The sequence below is a fragment of the Salvelinus sp. IW2-2015 genome, linkage group LG4q.1:29 (genome assembly GCF_002910315.2).
Source record: "Salvelinus sp. IW2-2015 linkage group LG4q.1:29, ASM291031v2, whole genome shotgun sequence".
NCBI classification, from domain to species: Eukaryota; Metazoa; Chordata; class Actinopteri; order Salmoniformes; family Salmonidae; genus Salvelinus; species Salvelinus sp. IW2-2015.
In genome coordinates, this window is record NC_036842.1 from 33,712,200 (window position 1) to 33,735,107 (window position 22,908).

At 40.6% G+C, this 22,908-nt stretch overlaps 1 protein-coding gene and 1 long non-coding RNA gene across 6 annotated transcripts in view; both read left to right on the top strand.

Annotated features, from left to right (window-relative positions):
• Positions 1-514: 514 nt before the first annotated feature.
• LOC111961875 (uncharacterized) lies at positions 515-13,109 on the top strand. Of its 2 annotated transcripts, none has more exons than XR_011479629.1 (5): positions 515-986; positions 8,853-8,980; positions 9,066-9,160; positions 9,282-9,355; positions 9,553-9,938. It is a non-coding gene; the product is annotated as an uncharacterized lncRNA (long non-coding RNA). The 2 variants fall into 2 exon arrangements; XR_002877047.2 differs by lacking the exon at positions 9,553-9,938 and adding an exon at positions 11,304-13,109 and having other exon boundaries at positions 516-986.
• A 9,081-nt stretch (positions 13,110-22,190) lies between these two features.
• Positions 22,191-22,908, top strand: part of setx (senataxin) — a 49,840-nt gene continuing 49,122 nt past the window's right edge. For all 4 annotated transcript variants that reach the window (XM_023984487.2, XM_023984490.2, XM_023984489.2 and 1 more), the window contains exon 1: positions 22,191-22,350. In XM_023984487.2, coding sequence (XP_023840255.1) covers positions 22,348-22,350 — 3 coding nt within the window. In that variant the 5' untranslated portion in view covers positions 22,191-22,347. The remainder of the gene's footprint in view (positions 22,351-22,908) is intronic.

Consider the following 22,908-nt stretch of genomic DNA (forward strand, 5'->3'; position numbering starts at 1 on the left):
AGGCAGCTGTTTATCGTTGTCTCTGATTGGGAATCATATCTAGGTAGCCATTTTTCCTTTTGTGTTTGTGGGTTCTTGTCTATGTGTAGTTGCCTGTCAGCACTCATTTGTATAGCTTCATGTGTCGTTTTGTTATTTTGGTTGGTTGGTTGGTTGGTTAGTTTGTTCAGTGTTCATTCTTAATATATTAAAGAATGTACACATGCTGCGCCTTGGTCCGATTCATACGACGAACGTGACATATATGGCCTGTGGTATATGTCTCATGTCCTAAGAACAGCCCTTAGCCATGGTATATTGGCCATATACCACACCTCGGGCCTTGTTGCCTAATCATAGCATTCAAAACAAGTTAGACTGACATCCATTGATGGAAAATTATCTGTAGAGTTTAATAAGGGCGGTTTGTCTTTTCTCTTGGAACATATCCTTAAACTCGCAATAATTATTATTTTGATGGAAAAACCTAATTTTGCTTCTTAGCCTACGTTGTTAAAAATTATGACGATATTCGTTCTTATTTAGCTCGAAAACGTTATGGAAAAGGGGTTTATTGGATAAATGTGGCAACTCCCCTCTTACTGCAAAAAGGCCTTGTGAGTATTCAGATGTCATCGGGCTAGAAATTTTTGTTGGACCTGGCAACCCTGGAGAGTTTTCAGTTGACGTAGAACGCCTCCTGGCGGCCATGTTGGAAGACCACCGCATGAATTATTTTGACAGCCGAGGGGCTACCCCAAACGGAATGATAAAAGTGACTAGAACTAGTTGATTCATCACCACGGTCATTTTCTTTGGAGTATATGGCTGCTCAAACGAGGCCGGAAACACAAAGGGGGAAAATATGTTTACAGATTACCCGCAATCATGAAACACCAATGAGATAAGACTCAAGAACTCAGAAAAGCAAGGAAACCTTTTTGCCCGTCAAGACCTCAACCCAGACAGCTGTCAATACAGGGTTTGCTACGATCATTTCATCATTGGTAGGTCAAGTCTTATCGATTTTGAGTTTAGTTTCGCTGTTATGCTAACCAGGCGTTAACAACACGAAGCAAAATTAGTTGGCTCGATAACTTGTAGTCTAGCTGTTAGCATGTGTCGCATGAGTTTCACCATAGAAATGCCGGTTTTTCACCAGTTTTTCACCATAGAAATGCCGCTTATAACAACATATTACATGCCTCTATCATCGCATTTGCGGGCTAATGTGAACCTACTATTCCTAATGTGATGAGTAGATTGGATAGTGATAATTTAGGCTGTTAATAAGTGCGTAGTGGCATAGTTTATAGGCTATATCAGAGACGTTTTTTTCCTTTGCACAGGAAAAATGTGGCCTTTGATAACATTAAATGCAATTCTACTACACTTTATATCACTGGAGACATTAACATAATATTTTTTTAATACGATGGTATTCTAGGCCTACTCTACTGACAACAGATCAATTAGAACGACCTTGTCTTGAAAGCAACCATGTAATCTAGACCGAGGTAAAGATAGTTTCAAGTTGGATATTCGCCAGTAGTTTTCCTTACGTCCACCAACAGCATTTACGGACCGTCAACATAGTGACAAAATAACTCTTTAACCATTACTCCAAACACTTTCAAAACTGGTTGTAGCTAACCCGATGGCATAGACACACATTGCACACCCTTTAGTTTGTCCATTTTCATCTCACATGATTTTACATTAATTTTTCTAAATGTAGAATTTCAATAGCTCCTTGGTCATGTGACCTAGTGACTTCAAACCAGGTTCAGAATGTCCACTCAGAAGGCCTACACATTGCACACCCTTTAGTTTGTCCATTTTCATCTCACATGGTTTTACATGCATTTTTCAAAATGTAAAATTTCAATAGCTCCAAGGTCATGTGACCTAATGTCCCCTGACTACCCTTCTATATTGCACACTCTTGTTTGTGTACTTTCATCTCATGCTATTAGACTTAAATCTGTAAGCTTTGCACGCCTTCATTTTACATGGGTGTTAAAAAGATTTTTTTTTTTTAAATGTACCATCCTCGCAATAACTATCTTTCACATGGACACTAAAAAGATCCGCAAATGGCTGTATGTGGAATGGATCAAGGACAGGAGAGGTGTTCAAACAGAGGTGCTTAAAGGAAGGTGCACAAGTAGGCCTCATGAAAAACACTGTTTCATATGCTCTTTTTAATCACAGTAATAGGCAGTGATTTGTCAGTCACAGTGAACTTGATAATGTGAAAGAATCCTTTTCATAGCATCACTTTCATATACTGTACATTAAGACAATCCTTCTATGTTGAGTATTAGAACGCAGTTTACATAACCTGATAATGACTTGATATTTGAGTGCATTCAAAACAAGCCACCTGCAGACAATTTACAAAATGCTATAGTGCATTTGAGGGTTTGTTTTTCTGATGAAAATAGTTATTTGATGCATGGCCTACTATTTCTAACTGGGGAAATAAATTCCTATGTCTTTTGTGAGTAAAATCCTTTTCCCAAAATTGATTTAGGTACATTTTTGTGAAGAGGTATGAGGGTTGTGATATGGGTCATTTAATAGTAAAATCATTTAACCTGTTTGGGCTGCAGGGGCAGTATTGAGTAGCTCTGATAAAAGGTGCCCATTTCAAACGGCCTCGTACTCAATTCTTGCTCGTACAATATGCATATTATTATTACTATTGGATAGAAAACACTCTAGTTTCTAAAACCGTTTGAATTATATCTGTGAGTAAAACAGAACTCATTTGGCAGCAAACTTCCTGACCAGGAAGTGGAAAGTCTGAAAACGATGCTCTGTTCTAGGGCCTGCCTATAAATGGGCATGATACGTATTGGTATACATGCACGTCATACACCTTCCACTAGATGTCAAGAGGCAGTGAGAGAAGAAATGGAGTGTTTATCTTGGTCTGAGGTGGAATAAATCCTCTTGGCATGACGTGTCACCCATTTCCTGTTTTCTGGAACGTGCGAGAAGGGACCTGGTATTGCCTTCTGGAAAGCTGTCGTTATAGATGGCTACTATCTCCGGCTTTGATTTTATTTGATAAATGTGAGGATATCATCGTAAAGTATGTTTTTTCAATATAGTTTTATTAGATTATTGAATTTTTTTCGGGACGTTAGGTGTGTTGCGTTGTGTGCCTTTGTTCAGGAAGGAGAGCTTCGCGCCACTTGGCTAGTGTGCTTGCTAATTCAAGAGGGAAAAAGGACGTTCTAAAACCAAACAACGATTGTTCTGGACAAAGGACCCCATGTACAACATTCTGATGGAAGCTCATCAAAAGTAGGACCCATTTTATGATGCTATTTTATATATCTGTCGAACTTTACGTTTTTTGTTTTTCTTTTGCTTTTGTTATTTGTTTGTTATTTCTTTTACGTCACAGGGAATATCACTAAAAAAGACTAGCATTGTTGGGGCGCGGTAAATTAGCGAGAATGATTGTGCAAAGGCGAAAAACATTAGTTTTGGCGCCAGGTTTTGGGCACGTCTCGCATAACGTAAGCCTTATGTCGTAAGAAGTTATTTTTAGAATTCTAACACTGCGATTGCTTAAGAACTAGTGTATCTATCATTTCCTATACAACATGTATTTTTTAGTAACGTTTATGTATAGTTATTTGGTCAGAATATGTGAGTGGCAGAAAAATACCGGACGTTGTGGGAAAAAGATGCTACGTTAGCACAATGTATAACCACTGATTTCAGCTCTGAATATGCACATTTTCGAACAAAACATAAGTGTATGTATAACCTGATGTTATAGGACTGTCATCTGATGAAGCTTATCAAGGTTAGTCAAAATTATATATCTTTTGCTGGTTTGTTACGATCGCTAACTTTTGCTGCTGGGAAATGGCTTGTGTTTCTGGCTATTGTGGTAAGCTAATATAATGCTATATTGTGTTTTCGCTGTAAAACACTAATAAATCGAAATCTCTGGCTCGGAATCACAAGATGCCTGTCTTTCATTTGCTGTACACCATGTATTTTTCAGAAATGTTTTATGATGAGTATTTAGGTATTTGACGTTGGTGTCTGTAATTACTCTGGCTGCTTCGGTGCTATTTCTGACGGTAGCTGTGATGGTAGCTGCAATGTAAAACTGATTTATACCTCAAATATGCACATGTTTCGAACAAAACATAGATTTATTGTGTAACATGTTATAGGACTGTCATCTGATGAAGTTGTTTCTTGGTTAGTTTGGTTGGATCTTGGTTAGTTATGTTGGTTTTGTGCATGCTACGTGTGCTGTGAAAAATGTCTGTCCTTTTTTGTATTTGGTGGTGAGCTAACATAAATATACGTGGTGTTATCGCTGTAAAACATTTTAAAAATTGGACATGTTGGCTGGATTCACAAGATGTTTATCTTTCAAATGCTGTATTGGACTTGTTAATGTGTGAAAGTTAAATATTTCTTAAAAATATATTTTGAATTTCGCGCCCTGCACTTGAGCTGGCTGTTGTCATAAGTGTACCGACGTCGGGCTTGCAGCCCAAAGAAGTTTAAGGGATCAATACATTTCTATATTGCTTCCCCAGTATCTGCATGAACCATCAGGCCAAGTGTTTTTGGTTGACCCTGCTGGACAGAAAGAGAAGGAGGAATCGGAAACACGCTGCAATCAAATTCAGATCTTAGTTATTCCATTGTACTGGATCTAAGTGTAATACTTTTTTATGACATAGTGTGAAAAACTCTCTTGGCTGCTGGCTCTGTCACTTTCAGACATGAACCACAGGGGTTCTCTGTAAAGAGAGAGTAATCCAAAAGGCAAACACACCCCTTGACCTTCAATTGGCACCGTTGACCTGTATGTATTCTCTCCTGAATGGCTCTGTGGTGCACAGTCTGGCAGTCTGACTAAAGTGCCAGAGGTATGAGGAGAGACTTCCTCCTTTGTATTTATGGGAACAAATATTTCCTAACACTTTGGATCCTATTCTTGGACAGTTAGAAGACACAATGCATCAATGCAAACATTTTTTTATTACTAATTGCTGTCCATGAGTAACCTCAACCTTGTAGGTCTATGGATGTTTGGGCCAATAAAGTGCCAACTCAATTCTACCACTGACTAGTCTCTCATGCCTCTATGAACGGGAACACAGGGAAATAGTTTTTAATCTAAACCAGCCCTTTTTTACTGGAGTACACTAACCCCTAATTGGGGCTCTTTTCTTGACACATAGTAGCAGTTTACCAGATAAGAAGTCAAGAAGAACAAAAGTAGATTGTTGTAAGGGTGTATTACGTCCTGTGCTGGCCACATTGTCATATCCATTCTGGATTCTGAGTGTTAAAATCATAGCTGAAAAATGACTTTATGTATGTGTATACATTTTCCGCCAAGACAGAACTGCCAAAGGGGGTGGAGTTGCAATCTACTACAGAGACAGCCTGCAGAGTTCTGTCATGCTATCCAGGTCTGTGCCCAAACAGTTTGAGCTTCTACTTTTAAAAATCCACCTTTCCAAAAATAAGTCTCTCACTGTTGCCGCTTATTACAGACCCCCCTCAGTCCCCAGCTGCGCCCTGGACACCATATGTGAATTAATTGCCCCCCATTTATCTTCAGAGTTTGTAMTGTTAGGTGACCTAAACTGGGACATGCTTAACACCACGGCCATCCTACAATCTAAGCTTGATGCTCTCAATCTCGCCCAAATTATCATGGAACCTACCAGGTACAACCCTAAATCTGTAAACTCGGGCACCCTCATAGATATCATCCTGACCAACCTGTCCTCTAAATACACCTCTGCTGTCTTCAACCAGGATCTCGGCGATCACTGCCTCATTGCCTGCGTCAGTAATGGGTCCGCGGTCAAACGACCACCCCTCATCACAGTCAAACGCTCCCTAAAACACTTCAGTGAGCAGGCCTTTCTAATCGACCTGGCCCGGGTATCCTGGAAAGATATTGATCTCATTCCATCAGTAGAGGAGGCCTGGTTATTCTATAAAAGTGCTTTCCTCACCATCTTAAATAAGCATGCCCCATTTAAAAAAATTAGAACCAGGAACAGATATAGCCCTTGGTTCACTCTAGACCCGACTGCCCTTGACCAGCACAAAAACATCCTGTGGCGTTCTGCATTAGCATCGAATAGCCCCCGCGACATGCAACTTTTCGGGGAAGTTAGGAACCAATATACACAGGCAGTTAGGAAAGAAAAGGCTAGCTTTTTCAAACAGACATTTGCATCCTGTAGCACAAACTCCAAAAAGTTCTGGGACACTGTAAAGTCCATGGAGAATAAGAGCACCTCCTCCCAGCTGCCCACTGCACAGAGGCTAGGAAACACTGTCACCACCGATAAATCTACGATTATCGAGAATTTCAATAAGCATTTTTCTACAGCTGGCCTTGCTTTCCACCTGGCTACCCCTACCCGGTCAACAGCTCTGCACCCCCCACAGCAACTTGCCCAAGCCTCCCCCATTTTTCCTTCACCCAAATCCAGATAGCTGATGTTCTGAAAGAGCTGCAAAATCTGGACCCCTACAAATCAGCTGGGCTAGACAATCTGGACCCTCTCTTTCTAAAATTATCTGCCGCAATTGTTGCAAGCCCTATTACTAGCCTGTTCAACCTCTCTTTCTTATCGTCTGAGATCCCCAGAGATTGGAAAGCTGCCGCGGTCATCCCCCTCTTCAAAGGGGGAGACACTCTAGACCCAAACTGTTTCAGACCTATATCTATCCTACCCTGCCTTTCTAAGGTCTTCGAAAGCCAAGTTAACAAACAGATCATCGACCATTTCAAATCCTACCGTACCTTCTCCGCTATGCAATCTGGTTTCCGAGCTGGTCATGGGTGCACCTCAGCCACGCTCAAGGTCCTAAACGATATCATAATCGCCATCGACAAAAGACAATACTGTGCAGTGGTATCCATCGACCTGGCCAAGGCTTTCGACTCTGTCAATCACCGCATTCTTATCGGCAGACTCAACAGCCTTGGTTTCTCAAATGACTGCCTCGCCTGGTTCACCAACTACTTATCAGATAGAGTTCAGTGTGTCAAATGGGAGGGCCTGTTGTCCGGACCTCTGCCAGTCTCTATGGGGGTGCTACAGGGTTCAATTCTCGGGCCGACTCTTTTCTCTGTATACATCAATAATGTCGCTCTTGTGGCTGTTGATTCTCTGATCCACCCCTATGCAGACGACACCATTCTGTATACTTCTGGCCCTTCTTTGCACACTATGTTAACTAACCTTTAGACGAGCTTCAATGCCATACAACTCTCCTTCCGTGGCCTCCAACTGCTCTTAAATGCAAGTAAAACTAAATGCATGCTCTTCAACTGATCACTGCTCGCATCTGCACACCCGCCTAGCATCACTACTCTGGATGGTTCTGACTTAGAATATGTGGACAACTACAAATACCTAGGTGTCTGGTTAGACTGTAAACTCTCCTTCCAGACTCATATTAAGCATCTCCAATCCAAAACTAAATCTAGAATCGGCTTCCTATTTCGCAAAAAAAGCATCCTTCACTCATGCTGCCAAACATACCCTCGTAAAACTGACTATCCTACCGATCCTTGACTTTGGTGATGTCATTTACAAAATGGCCTCCAACACTCTACTCAGTTGCCTGGCCCTCACTTCATATTCGTCGCCAAACACACTGGCTCCAGGTCATCTATAAGTCTCTGCTAGGTAAAGCACCGCCTTATCTCCGCTCACTGGTCACCATATCAGCACCCACCCGTAGCACACGCTCCAGCAGGTATATTTCACTGGTCACCCCCAAAGCCAATTCCTCCTTTGGCCGCCTTTCCTTCCAGTTCTCTGCTGCCAATGACTGGAACCAATTGCAAAAATTACTGAAGCTGGAGACTGATATCTCCCTCACTATCTTTAAGCATCAGCTATCAGAGCAGCTTACAGATCATTGCACCTGTACGTAGCCCATCTGTAAATAGGCCATCCAACTACCTCATCCCCATATTGTTATTTATTTTATTTATATTTGTTTCGTTTTTTTCTCCTTTGCACCGCAGTATCACTATTTGCACATTCATCTTCTGCACATCTCACTCCAGTGTTTATTTGCGAAATTGTAATTATTTCACCACAACGGCCTATTTATTGCCTTTACCTCCCTAATCTTACTTCATTTGCACACACTGTATATATACGTTTGTATTGTGTTATTGACTGTATGTTTGTTTATTCCACGTGTGTAACTCTGTTGTTGCTTGTGTCACACTGCTTTGCTTTATCTTGGCCAGGTCACAGTTGTAAATGAGAACTTGTTCTCAACTGGCCTACCTGGTTGAATAAAGGTGAAATAAAACATTTTTAAAATACTGTATGTGGGAATGTCTTATGTCCGTCCTACATGTAGTGTTGGTACATGGAATATTCCTCAACTGCATATATCATAAATTGCTATTGCAAATAGAAGTATTATGTTCAACAACTGATATTTTCAGATATTATTTTGACAAACACACTTTGGTGCTTACAATTCATTCTCTATTGTCATAGATATGGTGGGCACTGTCATCTGTGATCTTTGTGATATGACTTTCTTTAAGCACGTACTGATGAAACTGTCACTTAATATTTTTTTCTTAGTCTACAAACGCTCTACATTTATTCACTCTGTGATAGGGTTGGATCCTATATGCTACTTTTATTATTGTCCTGTAAATGGTTCAGTGCCTATAATTTAGGCTGTGTGAAGAATGGGGAATAAAGGAAATTACCTCTACTAATAAATTACTACTAGATTATAGTGAGAACAGCATACAAAGTTGGCTTGTGTATCCATTTGCCTATAACTAATCATAATTCCATTATTTTTACATAAAGAGAATACTTCAAAATGAGAAGATCCTGCCATGGAAAAGACGACTGGGCGGACATAAAGTGGAAAGGAGGGGAAATAACTCACACCATGCAGCTGGACACCTTTTAGCTGTGGGGTCTTTGTAATGCAGGTTTGATAATTATATTTTCAATAATGAATGGTTAGCTGTTATGTGACAATTAGGTCAAAAACTCTATTTTATTTTTTTGGTGTAGATGGCCAAGGAAGTTGCACAGAACTTCCCCAACATCCCTTCCCAAATTAATATGGAACCTTCAAAAACACATGGAGCAACTGCGAAATGAAATGGGTGAGGATATACTAAAAATGTCTGGTATGTAATGACATTTAATTCAAAGTAAATGTAAATTCTTTATTTTTATGTAGTTGTGTGGGACAGCCATATGTTCAGTTCATGCTTATGATTTCAGAGTTCAACAAAGCCAACAACTGCTTCATGTGTGCCACTGATAAAGAACCTGGATGTGGCCCAAAGACTGACTGGGTTAGTAACTTTATTTAACATGTTTATATCTTTTGACAACAGTGACGGCATGTTAGACAATTTATGATATAACACAATGGATGGCTAATTCATCATTCGTCATACTGCATTGATATTTTATATTATTTATAACGTGTTACGTTTTGTTTTGATTGAATGTTTGGCATGCCAACGGTGGTTCCATGTGCTGTGCCTAGGAATGAAGACAAAAGAGTTCAACAGAGTAAAGAACACAAACTGGAAGTGCWGTCTTTGTTGTTGAAAATGTATGCTATACCCCATCCACACTGAAGAGGCTCTGAATGTACATCAACCAGGGATAAAGAGAAAGTTAACACTGTGAAATGTTTCATACTTAATTGAAGTTAGGTGTCTGTTGACATGTTGGAAAAGATTAAAGGTCTACAATTTTGTTTAATTTGTCAATATTACATTTTAATTAATTGATTTACTGGCCACCATTACTGTGGTTACATGTTCAGTATATGTATTGACCAGCAAACCCACTGCAGCCTACCTCACCAGCTCACTCTCCATCCCTGCTTTGGACAATTAATAGCATGACTCTCGTACTTTGCCCTTTTCCTTTATGGTTGATATTAACAACGAAAGGAGATATTATCTGTCTCGCTCCTATTGTGTACCGCTGTTAAATACTGTGGAAAAATTAAAAACAGGGAAAATAGATACTTAGAACTACCAATTATTGTAGATAAATATTAAAGACAAGGGTAAACACAACACTGGACTGAACCCCCTAATTGTCAAACTAATATTAATGTACAACAATATAGAAGATACATGACTAGAGGTTACGCATTATGGGTGTATATCCACTGCACGCTTCTTAGGTGTGTAATTGACATGACCAAGGAGCTATTGAAAATTTGAAACTATGAAAAATGTACGTTATACCGTGTGATTTTACAGTACACAAACAAGAGTGTGCAATATAGAAGGGTGGTCATTAGGTCACATGACCAAGGAGCTATTGAAATTCTACATTTTGAAAAATTCATGTAAAACCATATGAGATGAAAACAGACAAACTAAAGGGTGTGCAATGTGTAGGCCCACGGAGTGAACATTCTGAACCTTGTTTGAAGTCACCAGGTCACATGACCAAGGAGCTATTGAAATTTGAATGTAAAAAAACTTTGTACTTTGTTTACACTCCCTAACTAATTCAATTTGGAATACAAAATACTGTTCACATTTCCACATGTTTATTAGCTTTGGAAAGCAAATGAATGTCCGAATCGTGAAAATAAGACCTGTGCAATGTTGTGCACAATTTTTCCAGCATCATGACACTTATTTGGAGTCTGTGGCTCAAGTGGTTTGAAAGCTATTGAGGTTTGAAAGCGCGAATATCCTTTGAATATCCAACTTGAAACTGTCTTTACCTCGGTGTAATCTAGGCCGAAAAGGGGTCTTGGCTAAAAGGGATCCAGCTTTTCGCAAATTGACGTAAAAAGTTTAATTTAGCTTTTTAGCTAACCTTAACTTTTTTCACAACCTTAACCTAATTCTTCTAACCTGCTGCGTAAATTCTCAGTATCATTTTACAAAAGCTGGTTCCCTTCTTGCCATGACCATGAAAAGGGTAGACACAAATTGTACAATATGATGTCCATATAGTCTGAAGGAAATTATTGTTCAAAAAAACATTCATATGATAACCCAATGATAATTTTACAACTTTATTCATAAGTTGAGGGAAAATGTATGGACATTACCGCATAGGACAAAGGCCTCAATGGAATAGGCTGGAGCAACCAATGGTAATGGTTGCTCCAGCCCAACAATATATTGAATCTTTATATGACACTAAAACACCTGAATGAATTAAACACAACCAAACACTTAAGAGCCCCGATGGTATAGGTGACCTGAAGATCTGATATTCTAACGTCAGGTGTGCTTCTCATTTGTTTATGTACTGTAGGTTCACCAGCTGACCAATATCAAGACACCCATGTTGACTGGATTCCCCCTGTGAAGATGAGTAATGCTGCAGCAGCATCAGTATCTACTACTTCTTCATCTTTTTCCAGACATGAAAGAAGACATCCCTCAGTTATATGACATGGTTGTCATATGCTGTGCTTTGGACAATTTGAATGATTCGGTTGTGTCAATTGAGTAGAGCACCTTGTCATGACAAAAGTGCCCCCTTAAACTGTATGAATATAATGTAATTTGGAACGTTTAAAAGACTTGTTGATATTGTAAACATACTGTACTTTAAGCTATATTGTTGTTTAAGTGAAAAGACAAGTATTTTGTCATCTTTGCTTTGCCTAGCCCCATTGAATAAAAAGTATTTCTTATGGCCCAACTATTGCAATGTTCCTTGCTTTTCAAAAACGTGGTTCTCAGACAAGATACCCCCCACGGCTATCCAACTCGATTGATTCTTCATTCACCGGGCAGACAGGATAGTGGAGTCAGGGAGAGGCTGCCTTTCTGGTTCCGGAGATTTTAACTTGGCGTCACTAAATCAAAAATATATATAATTCACATGCGTCGAATACAACAGGTATAGATAGACCTTACAGTGAAATGCTTACAATGCAGTTAAGAAAAATAAGTGTTAAAGTATTTACTGAAATAAACTGAAGAAAATAATTAAGGTGCAACAATAAAATAACAGTAGCGAGGCTATATACAGGAGGTACGGGTTAGTCGAGGTAATATGTACATGTAGGTAGAGGTAAAGTGACTATGTATGTATAATAAACAGAGTAGCAGAAAAAGTTTGACATGGGCTCTCAAATCCTGAAAGGGTTCTACAACTGTACCTTTGAGAGCATATGGACTGGCTGCATCACTGCTTGGTATAGCAATAGCATCGCCCTCGATCGCATGGCGCTACAGAGGGTTGTGCGGGCAGCCCAGTACATCACTGAGGCCAAGCTCTCTGCCATCCTGAACCTCCATATCAGGTCAAAGACCCCAACCACCCAAGCCATAGATTTTCTCTGCTGCAGCACGGCAAGAGCTTGAACAGCTTCTATCCCCAAGCAATACGACTGATAAATAGCTAACAAATTGCTACACAGACCAAGTGTACCTTGCATCTTTATTGACCTTTTATTTCAGTATTTTGCACTGTCTATGCACACTCACAGGGCCCTACACACTGTCACTCCAAAACAAACACTCACTCCATTTTCTCACTCACACATATTATGCACATACATTTATACAAACTCTACACACCCACAAGGTGCTGCTACTCTGTTTATCTTATATCCAGTTGCCTAGTCACCTGACCCCTATACATATCTACCCCCATCACCCCAGTATCCCTGCACATGTAAATATGGTATTGAATTTTTAAGTTTTTTTATATTTCCTGTATATAGTATGTTTGTTTACTTTATTGTGTATTTCATATTTCTTGTGTGCTTTTTTCTAGTAATACATTTGATTATTGCATTGTTGAGTTTTGAGTTCGCTTTAAAGGCATTTTACTGTGCATGTGACATTAACTTGAAACGTGTCATTCTTTTACAATTTAAACACATTTAGCGTAGACAATGTAACGTAAACTCACCCCATTCCGTACAAATGTGCGCAACCGCAACATTCAAACAAGGCTACAAAGAAAACTAATGGGACTGTAGCGACTGTAGTGTTGACTTCTGTTAGGAGAATTTTGTTCTCATGTTCATTAACCAATTCAATTAAAATACTCTGTTACTAAGAATTTGTAAGGTTCTTATTAAAATGAAACAGACAGAGGCCAGTCTACTTAGTCAGCAGGTTTATTTACGAGAGCTCTGCTTATCATTTCCTGTACATTGGTCTATATACCTCACATTTCGTCATAAATGTCCCTCCTCTCAGAAACAATGACAATATAGTTCACAAGTCTTCTCCTTCTCATATATTGCCTGCCACCTGTTATACAATATACTACAAGCCCAAGGTCTCTCCCCTCCCTGGGTGGGGACAGAATGTCCTGAAAGGAACACAGTAGTACAGCTTGTCTGTCGATAGCTCCTCTTATCTCATACATTGTCTCACACTTGCACCCTGCTTACATACTAAAWAGGAACAAAAAGTCMTTGTWCTAGTTCTGACTAAAACTACACMCATCAGATTTAGATTTATGATTCTAATAAATKTCATACAATCATACAGTGACAGGGTAGAATTCTGTTAGTTATAGTTCTACGTTAAATGTATACATAATTTAGTCATTATTCATAAAATTCATAACAACTTCAAAATCGGCGGTGTGAACTAGGTTTCTATTCAAGCGTTGATCAACATGGTAATGGCTCTATAGTATTGGAGAAAAGTTGAAAAAACGGACCCTCCGTTACATCGTGGCGTGTCATGTCGTAACGTACAGCACGCATAAAGCAACTATTTCTGTCTTACAATCTCCACCAGGTGTAGCACTTCTCTCATTGTTTAAAAACAAGAAATGGACAGTGACAGAGGTAAGGTGGGATACCTAGTCATTTTTTGCGTCATCATTGCATGCGATCATCATTCTCAAAGCCGCTGTTTACTTCTAAGATCACTTTAGCACCGCCCTAAAAACCCGACTAAAATTCGACACAAACCTTCAAATAGGTATGTAATCACACATTATATAAACTCTTTATAGTGTTTTATATTTTAGAGGCGATAAGGTGATAAGTTGGACAGATCGAGTGAAAAAAAGCAATTTTCCCACACGACATCTCTCCTTCTCACTATCACGCATTAGTTTCGCTTCCCCACCCGCCATTTTTAAAAAGCCCCAACGGGGCTCATTGCCTGCTTGAATTATGCAGAAACGGGCAGTGTTTAGGTCATGTAATTGATTCTGTTGGAAAGGGGAGAAATTGTGCTTTACAATGCTATTGACATTACAGTTGATCTGGAAGTATTACGTTTTTGGGGCGCTAAAATAAGGGCAATTGTACGGACCAAGGCGATGTACAAGTTTACGCGAGTTTACGTTAGTTGTTGTGGTAGTGTAACCAATGTGAAATGGGTAGCTGGTTAGCAGTGGTGCGCGCTAATAGCGTTTCAATCGGTGACGTCACTCGCTCTGAGGCCTTGAAGTAGTTGTTCCGCTTACTCTGCAAGGGCCGTGGCTTTTGTGGAGCGATGGGTAACGATGCTTTGAGGGTGGCTGTTGTGCAGAGGGTCCCTGGTTCGAGCCCAGGTAAGGGCGAGGAGAGGGACGGAAGCTAAACAGTCTTAAAAAAGTGGCTTGGTATCTCCAAGTGCCAGTTAGACCTTCTGGGAGAAAAGTATCTGGCATTGAACTTGGTAGTAGTTATATATTTTAAGCTAAGGATCCCATCTGCTTCCAGACATTTCACCACCTAGAGGACATTTCTGATCCCCAGCCCCATCGGCATCCCTACAATTAACACATTCCACTACTTTCCCAAATACTACACATTCCTTTGTCTCATGCCCTTCTGCACATTTCTCATACCTTGAACCCTCCCTCCTGCACACTTCTGCCACATGCCCATAAGCCTGACACCTGTAACATCTTGATGTATTTGGCACATACGCTCGTACAGGATAACTTCACTTTATCAGGCAAAGACTCAACTTCAAAACTCAAAAGAACAGAAAATGACTCTTCTGTTTCCCCACTCTTGCCACCCTGTCTGCGTCGCGTCAAACAACGAGCATCACATACACCGGGAATCTTTGCCCTCAGCTGGTCAATGTTTATATCTACTGCTACCCCAGTTATCACTCCTTTCATTGGTGCCCTTTTCTTGAGAACGAAACAATTCACTTTTCTTGCCCCCATTCGTTTTACTTCGAGCGCATTCTTCCTCTGCCCAAAATAAACACAAACAATTATCACTAGACCACTTCTAGTTACCCTCACCGATTCCACATGACCCAACTCTTTTTTCACCCACCCTGAAACCACAAATGGATCAGCCAAAAGGCAAGAGTCCACTTTTTCCATAAACTTCACTCCTACTGTCAGACTCTTCTTCATCCTGATCCTCGGTACATAACTCGGTCTCCGATAACTTTACCGCACTTACCACCTCCGATACTTCGCCCTCATTCACTTCCATTTCTCCTCCTGTCTTCAGCTCCCGCTGCTTACACTTTCTACCATTCTTCTTTGACAAATCATCTCAATTTTTTCCAAAATTTTTATCCGACTCAAGTTCACCCTCTTAGACCTCCTCTCCTCTTTTTTTCTCTCCATTCCTTCTCCGTTTTCCAAGTACGTCTCATTATCATAATACTGCCGCTCCATCCCTGACACCAATCTTTCACTTGCTTTCTCTAGGGACTCCATTTTCCCCTTCCGGAATTCTGCTCATGTCACCAATAACGTGCATAAAACAACGCAGCTGGGCCTTCCGACCTTCCAATACAATTCACAACAGTCCGCTCTGTCGACAATCGGTCGGAAAAACTCTCTCTTAAAAGACACACCTTTTAATTTAATTTTTATATTTTTAGTCTTTTTTTAATTAATTTTTAATTAACAACAAATCAATAAAGGAAGTACATGTGGGAACAAAAGGATATATACATAATATACAAGGGACAATTGGGCTAGGGGGTACAATATCACATTACACAAGGACCTTAAGTTAACGGACATACATACACTTATAATTCTTAACAGCTTTTTTGTTAGTAGAGTATTTAATTGTCTTAAAATATAGTTCCATTTCTTTTTGTAACGTAAGAAAATGTGGTGTTTTGTTTGTAAATGTACATTTGTGAATATGAAATTTGGCCAAAAGAATAATGAAATTAATTACATAAAATTGTTTCAGCTTATTTCTATCGTAGGTAAAGAATCCAAGCAGTACATCTCTAAAATCTTCATAAATGTGTTCAATTATAAATCTACTAATGTCTTGCCACAGTTTCCTTACATGAATACAATGCCAAAAAAGATGCAACACCGTTTCTGGGAGGTCATTACAAAAAGTACAATTTGAGTTTATTTTTTCCTTTTGTAAACTTTGCTTTGAGTAGAAATTCCAGTTTTGATTTGACAGAAATTCAAATTTGATAGACTATATGCCTATATGACTATATATCTATCAAATCAAAACTGGATTTTTTTTAAAGAATGCTAAACATTTATAAAATAAATCATACCCAGTTTGATGTTTCTGTGACAAACAGTGAATTAGTTCTTGATTTATACCCCTTTAAATGGCATTTTATAGATTTTATGTATTTATATGAAATCAAAAAAAAAATAAACTGGCTTTTTCTGTTGACTGTCCATTGACTGTCCATTGACTGTCCAAATGTGTGAATATAAAACCAACTTTACCTTGGTGGTTAAAGTGCTGTAACTGTGGGGACGCCGATGGTGTGGCATATGGGGGTTGTGCAGTGGTGAAAAGACAGGTGGAACTTGTCTTTTCGTGGACTTCAGGAAACAGCAGAGGGTGCACCCCCCTATCTACATCGGCGGGATCGCAGTGGAGAAGGTGGAAAGCTTCAAGTTCCTTGGCATACACATCACTGACAAACTGAAATGGACCACTCACAAAGACAGTGATGTGAAGAAGGCACAACAGAGCCTCTTCAACCTCAGGAGGCTAAAAAAATGTGGCTTGTCACCTAAAACAAACTTTTTAAAGATGCACAATTGAAAGCATCCTTTCGGGCTGTATCACCGCCTGGTACGGCAGCTGCAGCACACTATGTCAGAAGAAGGCCAAAAAGATCATCAACGACATCAACCACCTGAGCCACTGCCTGTTCACCCCGCTATCATCCAGAAGGCGAGGTCAGTACAGGTGCATCAAAGATGGGACCGAGAGAGTGAAAAACAGCTTCTATCTCAAGGCCATCAGACTGTTAAACAGCTATCACTAGCACATTAGAGGCTGCTGCCAATATGCATAGACTAGAAATCACTGGGCACTTTAAGGAATGGAACACCAGTCACTTTAATAATGTTTACATATCTGGCATTACTCATCTCCAATGTACAGTCGTGGCCAAAAGTTTTGAGAATGACACAAATATAAATTTTCACAAAGTCTGCTGCCTCAGTTTGTATGATGGCAATTTGCATATACTCCAGAATGTTATGAAGAGTGATCAGATGAATTGCAACTAATTGCAAGTCCCTCTTTGCCATGCAAATGAACTGAATCCCCCCAAAACATTTCCACTGCATTTCAGCCCTGCCACAAAAGTACCAGCTGACATCATGTCAGTGATTCTCTCGTTAACACAGGTGTGTGTTGACAAGGACAAGGCTAGAGATCACTCTGTCATGCTGATTGAGTTCGAATAAAAGACTGGAAGCTTCAAAAGGAGGATGGTGCTTGGAATCATTGTTCTTGCTCTGTCTACCATGGTTACCTGCAAGGAAACATGTGCCGTCATCATTGCTTTGCACAAAAAAGGCTTCACAGGCAAGGATATTTCTGACAGTAAGATTGCACCTAAATCAACCATTTATCGGATCATCAAGAACTTCAAGGAGAGCGGTTCAATTGTTGTGAAGAAGGCTTCAGGGCACCCAAGAAAGTCCAGCAGACACCAGGACCGTCTCCTAAAGTTGATTCAGCTGCGGGATCGGGGCACCACCAGTACAGAGCTTGCTCAGGAATGGCAGCAGGCAGGTGTGAGTGCATCTGCAAGCACAGTGAGGCGAAGACATTTGGAGGATGGCCTGGTTCTTCTTGACGAGGGGCAGCAAAGAAGCCACTTCTTTCCAAGAAAATCATCAGGGACAGACTGATATTCTGCAAAAGGTACAGGGATTGGACTGCTGAGGATTGGGGTAAAGTCATTTTCCTGTGTCATGCCAATAGTAAAGCATCCTGAGACCATTCATGTGTGGGGTTGCTTCTCAGCCAAGGGAGTGGGCTCACTCACAATTTTGCCTAGGAACACAGCCATGAATAAAGAATGGTACCAACACATCCCCCGAGAGCAACTTCTCCCAACCATCCAGGAACAGTTTGGTGACGAACAATGCCTTTTCCAGCATGATGGAGCACCTTGCCATAAGGCAAAAGTGATAAGTGGCTCGGGGAACAAAACATCAATATTTTGGGTCCATGGCCAGGAAACTCCCCAGACCTTAATCCCATTGAGAAATTGTGGTCAATCCTCAAGAGGCGGGTGGACAAACAGAAATACACAAATTCTGACAAACAAGCATTGATTATGCAAGAATGGGCTGCCATCAGTCAGGATGTGGCCCAGAAGTTAATTGACAGCATGCCAGGGCGGATTGCAGAGGTCTTGAAAAAGAAGGGTCAACACTGCAAATATTGACTCTTTGCATCAACTTCATGTAATTGTCAATAAAAGTATTTGACACTTATGAAATGCTTGTAATTATACTTCACTATTCCATAGTAACATCTGACAAAAATATCTAAAGACACTGAGGCAGCAGACTTTGTGAAAATTAATATTTGTGTCATTCTCAAAACTTTTGGCCACAGACTGTATATACTGTATTCTATACTATTCTATGGTATCTTAGTCCGTTCCGCTCTGACATTGCTTGTCCATATGTATAAACTCTTAATTCATTCCTACTTAAGATGTGTGTATTGGGTAAATGTTATATATTTTGTTAGATATTACTGCACTGTCGGAGCTAGAAGCACAAGCATTTCGCTACACCCGCAATAACATCTGCTAATCACGTGTATGTGACCAATAAAATTTGATTTGATTTGGGTATGACGCTACAAGCTTGGCACACCTGTATTTGGCGAGTTTCTCCCATTCTTCTCTGCAGATCCTCTCAAGCTCTGTCAAGTTGGATGGGGAGCATCGCTGTACAGCTATTTTCAGGTCTCTCCAGAGATGTTCGATCAGGTTCAAGTCCGGGCTCTGGCTGGGCCACTCAAGGACTTTCAGAGACTTGTCCCGATGCCACTCCTGCGTTGTCTTGGCCGTGTGCTTAGGGTTGTTGTCCTGTTGGAAGGTGAACCTTTCATCAAGAAGTTCTCCGTACTTTGCTCTATTCATGTTTCCATCAATCCTAACTCTTGTCCCAGTACCTGCCGCTGAAAAACATCCCCACAGCATGATAATGCCACCACCATGCTTCACTGTAGGGATGGTTGCAGATTTCCTCCAGATGTTACGATTGGCATTCAGGCCAAAGAGTTCAATCTTGGTTTCATCAGACAAGAAAATCTCGATTCTCATGGTCTGAGAATCCTTTAGATGCCTTTTGGCAAACTCCAAGTGGGCTGTCATGTGCCTTTTACTGAAGAGTGGCTTCCGTCTGGCCACTCTACCATAAAGGCCTGATTGGTGGAGTGCTGCAGAGATGGTTGTCCTTCTGGAAGGTTCTCCCATCTCCACAGAGGAACTCTGGAGCTCTGTCAGAGTGATCATCGGGTTCTTGGTCACCTCCCTGACCGACCAAGGCCCTTCTCCCCCGATTGCTCAGCTCTAGGAAGTGTCTTGGTGGTTCCAAACTTCTTCCAGGTAAGAATGATGGAGGCCACTGTGTTCTTGGGGACCTTCAATGCTGCAGACATTTTTTGGCACCCTTCCCCAGATCTGTGCCTTGTCACAGTCCTGTCTCCGAGCTCTACGGATAATTCCTTCTACCTCATGGCTTGGTTTTTGCTCTGACATGCACTGCCAACTGTGGGACCTTTATATAGACAGATGTGTGCCTTTCCAAATCATGTCCAATCAATTGAATTTACCACAGGTGGACTCCAATCAAGTTGTAGAAACATCTCAAGGATGATCAATGGAAACAGGATGCACCTGAGCTCAATTTCGAGTATCATAGTAAAGTGTCTGAATAGTTATGTAAATAAGGTATTTCTGTTTTTTATTTTAAATACATTTGCCAAAATGTCTAAAAACGTGTTTTTGCTTTGTCATTATGGTGTATTGTGTGTAGATTGAGGAAAATAAATAATGTAATTTTAGAATAAGGCTGCAATGGTAACAAGATGTGAAAAAAGGGAAGGGGTCTGAATACTTTCCGAATGCACTGTATGTCAGTCAAGGACATTCATATTGTAACACAATTTGGTACACATGTTGCTAACACTGTCAAGACTCAAAATATGCGAGAAGATTCATGTTTATCTCTTGATCTGTTTGAAATTTGGCACACATGCTCAGGGATATGAGTCTAGCTAACCCACGTGATATCTCAAACACCACTGGCCTGACTTTTACAGAACTCGGGTGAATGATGCGTCTTGCCATAGACATCCGGTATGTACATAATTCGTGGGGGACAACATGTTTACTGTTTCCTTGTTTTGGATCGAAAAGGTCTAGGTAGCCTAGCAACCTGAAGTTTGAATATATACCAAATTTGATCACATTCACATTTTTCCTAACACAAAGAAATTTGCCTATTTTAGGCTTTTAATACCAAGTGTAGGCTACAAATATTTTAACGCTACCGCTTTGTTTCCCCTGGCCATAGGGGATCCGAGCGTATAGGCTTCTTCTCTAGGCTATCTGCAGCTGTGGTTGTTATCGGTTGATCATATTGAAGCACATATTAATTGTACATGATTTGTAGAGATAATGGATCCTTGCTGTTTGGTTGATCCATATGTGGTGTCAGGTTGGGTGGAGGAGAGGTTGGGGACTGTTGAGTTGGTGAAGGTAACTCGGAGTGGACTTGTGATGATTTATTGTGTTTCCAATGCCCAGAGGGAGAGGGCGCTCTGGATTACGAGATTAGGGATAATAATTGTGACGTGGTTTGCTCTCCGGAGCAGGGTGCCGTTGAAAGGAATGATAACAGGGGTGGCATTAATAAGTGTTGAGGAAGAGCATTTGAAAATGAAGATTCCCGGTGTCTGTGACACCCGCAGCTTGATGAGACGTAGATCCGGTAGGGAAACTGAGAAGACATTATATGTCATGCTGAGTTTTGATGCGGAATCATGACTAGGTAAGGTCAAGGTAGGAAGTGTCAGTTATCCCGTGAGAGTTATGTAATGAAAATATTACGTTGTTTTAGGTGTCAGGGTTATGGGCATATTACAGCAGTGTGTAGGAGGGAGATGCCTAGATGTGAGAAGTGTGCAGGAGGGCATGAGACGAAGGAATCTGTGGTATCGGGGCTGGAGATCGGAGGTATCCGGTTATAGAAAGGCAGATTGAGGTTGCCAGGGTTAGAGCAGTACAGAAAGTGTTGTATGCTGAAGCAGTGAAGAGAGTGGTAGAGGAAGATGGGTACAGGGTGAGGGATCCTGAGAGGATTCCTGTGAGTAGGCAGCACAGGAGGATGGTGGCACCGTAATTGGGGAGGACGGGCTCGTGGTAATGCCTGGAGTGGAATTTGTGGAATGGAGTCAAATACATCAAAAACATGGTTGGCCATTCCATTGGCTCCGTTCCAGCCATTGTTATGAGCCGTTCCAGCTATTGTTATCAAGAGAGCGTGATGGGAAGAATATGTGCTTCAGCAAGGTGGGCTTTTTAGCATTTATAGTCATGGTTGTTAATTGTACTGCAAAAATGTATCTTAATTCACAGAAAATAGAGGTTGTAGCGGCAGAGAAGGACTTGGGGTTGTGAGAATTTACTGCAGAACAGCTGCAGTGGGTGTTGCGTGGTAGTGATATCCTCTCGGACCTGGTCTGGAGTTGGACTATGTAGGGTTAAATAGTGGATAGTGGTGTTTAAAAAAAAAGATGGGGCTAATATGTGGTTGGGTAATTTTCCTTATCCTTTTTCCTAATTTTGCGTCTAAGAATATAATCTAGGTATGCCGTGAATGGCCTCACACACCATTACAGTAGGTGGCGGTGTATGCATCTAAATGTTGGATACGATCCGCCAACCAAATCTCAAAGAAGAAGTAGTAAGTAAATCAGCAGGGGACAAGGGGGGCTTGGCCCAGAATAATTTTTTTTCGGGAATGACTGCGTGTGTTTGCAGTGTAAACAGCACGTTAGCGAGAAATGTCATTGAATGTTCGTGCTATTGGGAATCTATATATCTACTAAGATTAAATAGATTAGTGCACCGTTTGGATTACGCAATTGTACAACATGGTGAGTTCTGGTTAAACAAGACGCGACTTTGTAGCCAGCTAACGACTTTCCAGACCGCGGCATGGTTCGACTCATGCCACCAGGTTTACTTCCTTGGTTTCACCAGACAACTTTGTTGACACAACTGGAAGCTAGACTACAAACGTCTCTAAAATCGCCAACAAATTGAATGTCGTGACATTTGCTGATAAGGAAAACAAGTAGCTAGCTAACTATTAAAGTTGGCGTCATATCTAGCTAGTTAAGTTAGTTACATTTAAAACGTTCCTGCTTGTGCATCTAGCTAAAGCTAACGGTGCGTTAGCCAGCTAACTAACTACAATTTGCGCTGCTAGTTGCTAACTACCTAACCAGCCACTTGACGAATCACTTGATGATTTACAGATTTAAAATAACATTTAGACAGTCATGCACACCAACATATGGAATATTAGTGATATTGGAGCTCTTTTGTTGGTGAAATGGGGCCTGACACTGCTAGGCCAACTAGATAATAATGCCAATATCACTGGAAACGGCGTTGGTAGTACAGTAGATTGCCTAGTAGCTAGTAACGTT